This window comes from Schistocerca serialis, chromosome 4 (assembly GCF_023864345.2).
Source record: "Schistocerca serialis cubense isolate TAMUIC-IGC-003099 chromosome 4, iqSchSeri2.2, whole genome shotgun sequence".
Classification (NCBI taxonomy): domain Eukaryota; kingdom Metazoa; phylum Arthropoda; class Insecta; order Orthoptera; family Acrididae; genus Schistocerca; species Schistocerca serialis.
The window spans coordinates 275,492,152-275,500,877 of NC_064641.1; the positions used below are offsets into that span (position 1 = coordinate 275,492,152).

At 42.7% G+C, this 8,726-nt stretch overlaps 1 protein-coding gene across 1 annotated transcript in view; it reads right to left on the bottom strand.

The window, feature by feature from the left end:
- LOC126474394 (ATP-dependent translocase ABCB1-like) overlaps positions 1-8,209 on the bottom strand; it is an 84,156-nt gene extending 75,947 nt beyond the window's left edge. Inside the window, exons 1-4 of the mRNA XM_050101863.1 lie at positions 8,112-8,209; positions 7,675-7,741; positions 3,915-4,067; positions 3,663-3,821 (exon numbers count right to left, since the gene is read on the bottom strand). Of these exons, the coding sequence (XP_049957820.1) occupies positions 3,663-3,821; positions 3,915-4,067; positions 7,675-7,741; positions 8,112-8,209 (477 nt within the window). The remainder of the gene's footprint in view (positions 1-3,662; positions 3,822-3,914; positions 4,068-7,674; positions 7,742-8,111) is intronic.
- Between the last annotated feature and the right edge of the window lie 517 nt (positions 8,210-8,726).

An 8,726-nucleotide genomic window follows, 5' to 3' on the forward strand; every position in this document is an offset into this window, starting at 1 on the left:
AAGTAGTGCTTAAGCCTAGGGACCGATGACCACAGCAGTTTGGTCCCGTAGAACTTACCACAAATTTCCAAATATTCAGGTTTTGCCGTGGTTTCCTGAAACCGCTCTAGGTAAATGCAGAGATGGTTTCTTTGAAAAGACACGGTCGATTTCCTTGTGCTTCATCCCTGATGACTTCCTTGTCGACGGGAAGTTGAACCCTGATCTTCATCCATTCTTTTTTCAGTTCTGTGTCAGACACTTTAAGAGAACCGTTGTCCATCACGACGTGATTTTCTGTTAAAATTTCGTGAGCGTACGTTTCCAGAATAGTCAAACACATATTGCTTCCTCTCACATATGTCATGTGAATAGATACTCTTTAGTAGCACTTACCCCACCGTGAAGAGTCGCCTGTTTTCATGATTTGGTAGATTTGTTTTATTATTTAACTTTGTGGCAGAATGTCCATGCAGTCGCTACAGTCATAAATTAACCTAAGAAAAGGCGTTCGATGCGCCAGATGTCTACGAATACTGTTAACTTCGTTTTGTGTGTTATCATAATTTAACTGTTTGTGTGTCGTATTGGTGGAGGTTGGCGACCAATCCATAATTTGTCTAAACGGAAGTGGAAAACCGCTAAAAAATCAGGTTGAGACGTATAACAGATCAAAGGTCATTTAATCCGGCTTGCTCATCCGATTCGGATCTGTCTACTCTCTCTGTCTCACTAGCTAGCACTCTGCTTGTTAAGCTACATGAGCAGGCCCTCTCGTTAAAATACTGTAAAGATAATCTTAGAAAGATTCGATCTCCTACGTAGGTATGTCAGCAATCGTTGTTCCGAAGCAAGCATAGACTTTAGAAAGTAGGCTACACATGACATCCCACGCTAAGACCATTGCGCAGCAGGAGTGACGCATTGTCAGAGGAGATTACGTGTTCTGAGTTTCTTGCGGACACAGTTCTACTGCGGTACGGATAACATGTGGATCACAGTGTGCTAGTAAAATGACGCGGCAACAGGAAACGTCCACAAAAGGTGAAGTTCGCAGGACAGTACTGTTCTTGTGCGTAAACCGTCTAAATTCCGCACAGACTAACTGTGAAATTCTGGTGGTATGTGGGGCAAATTCATAATCGACTCCAGCCGTAGTAAAGTGGCGACAGTTTAAAGAAGACGTCATAAGCGATGGTGATGCTGATCGGTAAGTCCAAATTTTGCTCCATGTCATATCCATCTTTTCGACAGGCTAAAATAATATATATTAGGGAAAAGATACTTTCCAACGTTCACACAGCGGTTCTCGAAAGGCACTGTGGCCAAGGAGCAGATTTGTTTCGTTGAGAAATCAAACGATTAGTAGGCTGTTGACAAAGGCTTAGTCACTGCGTTGAGAAATAGTGTCATGCATCTGTGTCACTTTGAAGTGTAGTGTAGCAATCAATAAAAGTTTATTAAAACTAAACTAAACTCCCTCCTGACAGGCCATAAAGGCCCAACAGTTCTGACCGGCAGCCGTGTCATCCTCGGCCTAGAGCGATCACTGGATGCGGATATGGAGGGGCATGTGGTCAACACACCGCTCCCCCGACCGTATGTCAGTTTACGAGACCGGATCCGCTACTTCTCAATCAAGTAGCTCCTCAGTTTGCCTCACAAGGGCTGAGTGCACCCGGCTTGCCAACACTGCTAGGCAGACTGGATGGTCAGCCATCCAAGTGCTAGCCGAGCCCGACAGCGCTTAACTTTGGTGATCTGACGGGAACCGGTGTTACCACTGCAGCAAGGCCGTTGGCAAAAGTTTATTAGGTTAACAAAATAATGTGTACCTTGATGAACAAAAGACGATCGGCCCTTGAATTTAGAACACTAGTCATGACGAGAGGGAAAGGGTAGGAAGAATATGTGGAGATGGTTTCTGCTCTTTCGGACAAGGAGAAGGTCAATAGCCGGTTAGCCTTAACCATATATGGCGATGGTATCTGTTCTTTCGGACATGTCCGGAAGAGCAAATACCATCACCATATATTGTTAAGGGTAACCGGCCATTGACCTTCTTCTGTGCGGGTGCTCACTCATTGCCCGAACTCTTATGGGACTCGGTAAAATTGTCTACAGCGAGTAATGAGTGTAGTGGGCAGGGGCACTACGAATGTAGTGTGTGGACATTAGGTTGGGAATGTGAGTCGCACGGGGAGCGTGCAAGGGATAAATCCCTGCAGTCGCACTATCCTCTGTGCCCTCAGTGGCTCAGATGGATAGGGCGTCTGCCATATAAGCAGGAGATCCCGGGTTCGAGTCCCGGTCGGGGCACACATTTTCAACTGTCCCCGTTGATGTACGTACATCAACGCCTGCGGACAGCTTAAGGTATTGATTTAATTATCATTTAATCAGGGTAGGAAGAAGGCTATTCGTGGATAATCTGACTTGTTGTTGATTGACGCATGTCTGGAAATCAGCGCTTGGCTTCTGGTGGACATGTTTTCTTCCTGGTGTGCGCGGAAATTCACTGACAGTCCTTTCTATAGCTGTCTGTTTAGGTTGTCGTGTCTCTGCCCGTGTGGCTGGTCCCGGCGGAGGTTCGAGTCCTCCCTCGGGCTTGGGTGTGCGTGTTTGTCCTTAGGATAATTTAGGTTAAGTAGTGTGTAAGCTTAGGGACTGATGACCTCAGCAGTTAAGTCCCATAAGATTTCACACACATTTGAACATTTTTTGTCCCTGCCCCGTCAGGTTTCCGTCCCGCAATCGCTCGCGGCCCCTCGGACAGGGATAGCCGGCAGCCAGTACGCCGGAAGTTTGTAGCTGTCTTCTCTGTTGATGTTGTGAGGTTGCTTAACGATTTCATTTACCTCTCATATGTTTCGTTGGCGCTTCCACGGTTCCTTTGCCAGTAGACGCCCTTCCTAAACATTATAGGCTGTCCACAGTCACGGTGTTGTTCAGCTATCGCCGATTTATTGTGCTGTCCTAGTCGCACGTGCCAGGCGTGTGCTGAATGGCCTCCATGACTAGCCTATGTCGGCAGCTCTGCACTCGTACTCCTGTAGTATTAAGATCGTTCACTGCATTCTTGGTGGAACCTGTCACCTCGTGGATCTTGACTTCCGCGCACACCAGGAAGCAAACATGCCCACCACAAGCCAAACGCTGATTTTCAGACATGTGTCAATCATCGACAAGCCGGATAATCACCGAATAGCCTTCTTCCTTAGGTCCCTCTCTCCTCATGACTAGCGTCCTTATATTCTAGGGCGAATAAAGATATAGAAATATGACGTACTGACACCGACAGTTTGCAATTAATAGAGGCGTCTTTCCTCCAGTGCACCCACCCTGAAGAAGGCCGTGGTAATACGCTCAAAACGTCCGTTTTGTAGTGTATATATTTTAAATTATTCTATCTTTTATGCTATGACGTGGTGCAACATGCAGAAGAATTTCATTCGTTTTGACACCGACCGCGGAAGTCTAAGTAGTTATGTCAGTGCGTAAATTGCTATTTGAATTTACCTTATACCATTCGCAACATAAGCAGGAAAGGTGGAAGTGACAGTAGCGCAGTAAGCAAAGTCCACCACACAGAGCAAATATGCTCAAGGGGAATAGATGCAAACCCGCATGTACCGTCTAAATGTAGATGTAGATGCAGATTCGAAGAAAACTATCAAACTAACCTGTGTGTAAGCGATGTAGTTGAAGCACGCGACAGCGACGTAGGTGCAGAGGAGTGTGGCTCCGCCGATGATGCTGTTGTTGACGGCGAAGGTGTGTACTCCGTCGAGGAAGCGTTGGGTGAGTTCCGCGTAGGAGAAGTTGCCGCTGGTGATCGTGGTCTCCTCGGAGTACATGACACGCAGTACGGCGTCCGTCAGCGTCTCTCCCGGGTCCCGGCGGTTGCCGGCCATGAAGGCTGTGGACGCCGACACGATGGCTGGGCCCAGCTCCGACCCGAAATCCACCATGATGCCCGTCAGGTCGCCGAAGAAGAGCACGTTCAGCGGCTGGCACACGCCGCTGCCCACGGCTCCCACCAGCCCCACAAACATCAGCAGCTTCTCCCACGCAGTCGAGAACCGGTACTGTGGAAAGACACCGTGTGCAGCGCCAACAGCTTTGTAGGCTGACCTTCCATTTAAACACTGACAGTAATCCACTGTCATGCAGAGTGAACCCGAACTACATCCACAAAATTTCAGAGGCTGCTCAGGAATGTATCCTCAACACTATGGCATAAGGGATGCGTGGTGTTCGGTGAATCGGGCGTCACCAGCGTGGAATTAGAGTGGACGGGGAAGCGGGGAGGGGGGGGGGGGGGCGGGGGGAACACACACACACACACACACAATAGATAAGTTACAGGTCACAAAAGGGGTATAACGGGAGATACCCTTGAAAAAAAATTCAGACCTAATATCGCATTCTGGAGCATTCTGAAAGCCGCAGTCCACACATTTCAACTGGTACTTAAAACTTCTGAAGCCTGCCAATTTCAGCCTGAATTAAAACGTATTTTGCTATTACTGAGCATTAAAAAGCTACGTAATATTAAAATTTAAATTTACCAGCGGTGTGTGTATGATTATTATGTCCTAAACAACCGTAGAGATTATTTCATCTGGAATACTTTTCCAAAGTAAATTCTACTTAATATTTATTGTAAATGTAAATAAATAGCCTGTTACATACACGATTTAATTCAGTTTATTTTTCAAACATAAGAAATAACATTTAAAATCGCGAAGAACTATGAAAACTAGGAATAAAAATGCAGCAGTTGAATGGTCATAAACGATAATTAAATGCATTGTCAAGAGCATAAGGTAAAATAACCTTAAAAAATTCTTCGTATAGTAATCTAAATACATTTCTTCTGTTGTCAAAATTGGAATATACTCTGTAAAACATATTTACTTAAAATCATTTTTTGGCCTTTTTAAAAAATACAACATTAATCAATTGCCCTGAACTCTCTTCATGGCAAGTCGTCTCGGCGTATGCTCTGAATGTAACTTTATTATTTACTAACACCGGACAGTAAGTAATTGTCGCATAGTGTTCGATTGTTAGCTGTCTGTCTTCTGATCAACCCTCCTACAGACTTAGAGCAAAACCAAGCAGGTTCGTGCTAATCTCCCCTGCTCCTTTATCATTCATAGCCGTCCCAACACAGTTCATTAAAACTTGGAATATTGTCTTTTAAGCGAATAATATAAGCGGATTTGATTAACTGGCATGTTAGTAAATCCTTTAAATCATTAATTCTTACTGCACAAGAGTTTTTAACGAGGGTAATTAGTTAATCTGGGGTATATTCGTACGAAGGTGTCATTTTTTGTCAATTAAGACTCAAAAAATTGAATATTTTTAAAAAAATATTGGAGTGACACGGCACCACCTCTCGCGCCACCATCTTGGACAGTGACATCCATGATCCCAGTCACCTTTGTTTCTCCAGAAATATGTATATGTTACTAAAAACAAGAAACGTTTGTTTCTCTGGGGTTTTTGTTCAAGATAGCAAAACCGGCAATGTTTCGCAATTGCTATATGTGTATACGAACTTGATATACATCCTTTAGCTGGGATAGTCCAGAAAATTGTTTCAGAACGCAACTTTCGGCTCCTCGTTGCGATTTCGCCCACTTTGAAGCCATGGAACTCGAAATTATAATAAATCGTACACGATATGAACGGAGAAGACTCCTTTTGTTTTCGTTTTCGGTTTTTTAATTGATTTTCATTCATTTAAAAAAATTTTACACACAATAAAAATAAAAAAATTCAAAATACACAACAGTTTTCTACATGTTCTGTGGTAAAACTATCCACTGGTTTTCTGAACTGTCAGTTTATGAAAGGGGGACATTCAACCGACCGTTGTAAAATCGATAACAACATATCTAGATCCACAGCCTTCAGCATTCTTTATTGTTACTATAAGTGAAACGGCCCAGGCGATAGATAATTTATACGAGCCACTACCAGCTGTGTCCAGAGTGATGTGTCTGATACCTCTGGCGTATGCTATGAAGAACGATTCACTTTGTCTGGATCCTCGGGTAATGTGACATTATGCATGCATGCACGTGCAAGACAGGTTGCCCAAGTTCTGGTAAGCAAACCACTAGTTTCCGAGGCAAAAAGACAGGGTTCGGTGAATCCCTTGTTTATCCGCTTTATCTGGAGCTGTACTAGGGTCAGTGTGCTGTAGTTAATATTACGAGTAGTGGTCTCTCGCTTCACATATTTTTTGCTTCCTGTCTGCCTTCTGACATGGTTCTGGGGATGGGATTAGGTGAGACAGTGTGATGCACATCTGGATTATTACATACAAGCCTCACGTGAGTAAATTTAAATCTATTTGTATGTACGTCATTGTCGACTATCAGACACAATGTACCTCTCCCACGCACTGTACTGTTACTTGCGGTTCACATATAAATGTAGATCTCGTCAGCCCCTGATTTCGAAACAGGCTATGTACTTCTGGGCCGGAACTTGTAATGTTGAATGTTCTTCAGAAATAAAAAATATCTGTACATTTAGTGCGTCACTCTTTGAGTCAGATGGACGGCTACAATCATTTCCCTTCCCTCAGGCCATCCTCTCTGATTTTGAGCTTCACTGTTTCCTATATGTTGCTCATATTGTTTGTAGCACCACGTTTGTAGCATTTCTGAACGTAGCGCTGTCTTGGTGGACTTATGAACAGTAAAGAAGAGCATTTCTCAGTTAAGATCGCTTTCTTTTCCGTCACGCAGAGTGATCTCGCAACTGCAGAACACTCGTTACAAACTAGACCACCCCCGTCTCATGTGAAGAGAGAAGTACGTCACCCATTATTATAAAATGGAACACCTGTAGCCGTCCTTTCCATGTTATTTATTCTGTAGCTCATAGTTTCGGTGATTTGCTACACCATCTTCAGTCCTTAACTGACGCAGAGGAGGTGAACTCTAATCGTATACACGACCCCATCAGCGCCCGACATCTGTGAACGGGTTTCCGTAGACTACTGTAACAACAATATTGTTTCTGCAGTCAACTACTAACATATTGGAGAAACATTCAAAATATAACGTCGTGTGGAAGCGTAACGTGAACGACTAGTAGCTCAGACAAGGAGAGAATAGAAGCTTTTGAAATGTGGTGCTACAGAATAATGCTGAAGATTAGATTGGTTGATCATGTGACTAATGAGAACGTTCTGAATCGAACTGGGGAGAAAAGAAATTTGTGGCACAACTTACGAAAAGAAGAGATCAGTCGAGATTTCAAGGAATTGTTAATTTGACACTGGAGGGAAGCGTGAGAGTTGAAAATTTTATAAGAAAACCGGGGCTTGAACACAGTAAGCAGGTTCAAGTGGACGCATGTTGCGGCAGTCATGCAGAGATGAAGAGTTTTGCACAGGACAGGATAGCATGGAGAGCTGTATCAACGCAGTCTTCGGACTGAATATCAGAACAAACTATCTTTCACAGATTCATTAAAAGTTTAGAAACAAAAAAAAAACGCACTGGTCGCTTTGGAATGGTAACAATTAGCAGAACGTTAAAAAAAACATATACTCAATGAAAAACTCATTTTAAGAGAAATTTGTTTTCAATTTCTGTCATTCTTGTTATGGAACCCGACACTAATTCTACTGGAGTAAATAATTTATATAACATATCATTTGCTTACCAGCTTAATGAAGGACACACTAGGGATTTCTTCTGTTTTTTCCGACTTTTCCGGTTCCGTGAATTCCCTAGAACAGTAAATATTAGTTAGGACATAGTTTCATCCTATAAGCAAGTGGATGACTTTCATGTAAGCTACAAACTATAAAACATATAGTCGTAGTAACTCAGGAGAGATCTATGACAGCTAAAAATAGAGCATCAACGTGAAGTAGAAGCAAGAGATGTAATTAAACGCAGAAATTACAAGTATTATGATTCAAGTTGCAATAAAGATTATTATGACACACTAGAAAAAATTGCATTTTGAAAGCCAAAGATAAATTCTAAAACACTTCCGACAAACAGATATAACAAGACGAGCGAAGACAAGAATGAAGGTTGTACAAATTTTCTGTGACGTTTGAGACAGTACTTAGACATAAAAAAAATGCTTACACATCAAGTGCCCCAGTCTTGTTGCCTTCTTCGTCCAGATTCGTAACCCTCACCACTTTTATTGGCTCCGGATCACTTTCCTCCTTCTTGACCTTCATTCTTGTTCAGAGTGTATAAATCTGAAAGCAAACCATACACCGAACTTGAGCAATTACAGTCTTATTACTTTTGCCGTATAACCTGTTTCAATTTTCATACAGTTGTTTGATTTAAATTGTGAGATACGTACAACTGCAGTTAACGTCTCTTATTGTTTAAGAAGTTCTGTAGAAAACATTTCAGTAACGTCTCATTCTTGGTTATTTTACATGCTCTAAAAATAGCATTCCCTTTTATTTGCTTTCGAATTAAACTTTTCCTGTTTTCCATGGTTCAATGTGCTCTTTCCAAAAAGTGCCCGAAACGCACAATGTCAGAAACGCCTTCTCCACTTCTGATTGTTTCATAACAAGGGATTTTTACCATTTAAGAAATGTACCATCGTCTGCGTCAAAATCCCTCGCTTCGATCATCTTGAGTAATCTTGATTCTAGGTCCGGGGAAGACATGTAATTTTTCTCCTACTGTGTCTGTATTTCGAAAGCGAGGTGCGTATGGCCACACTTCCAATTATGT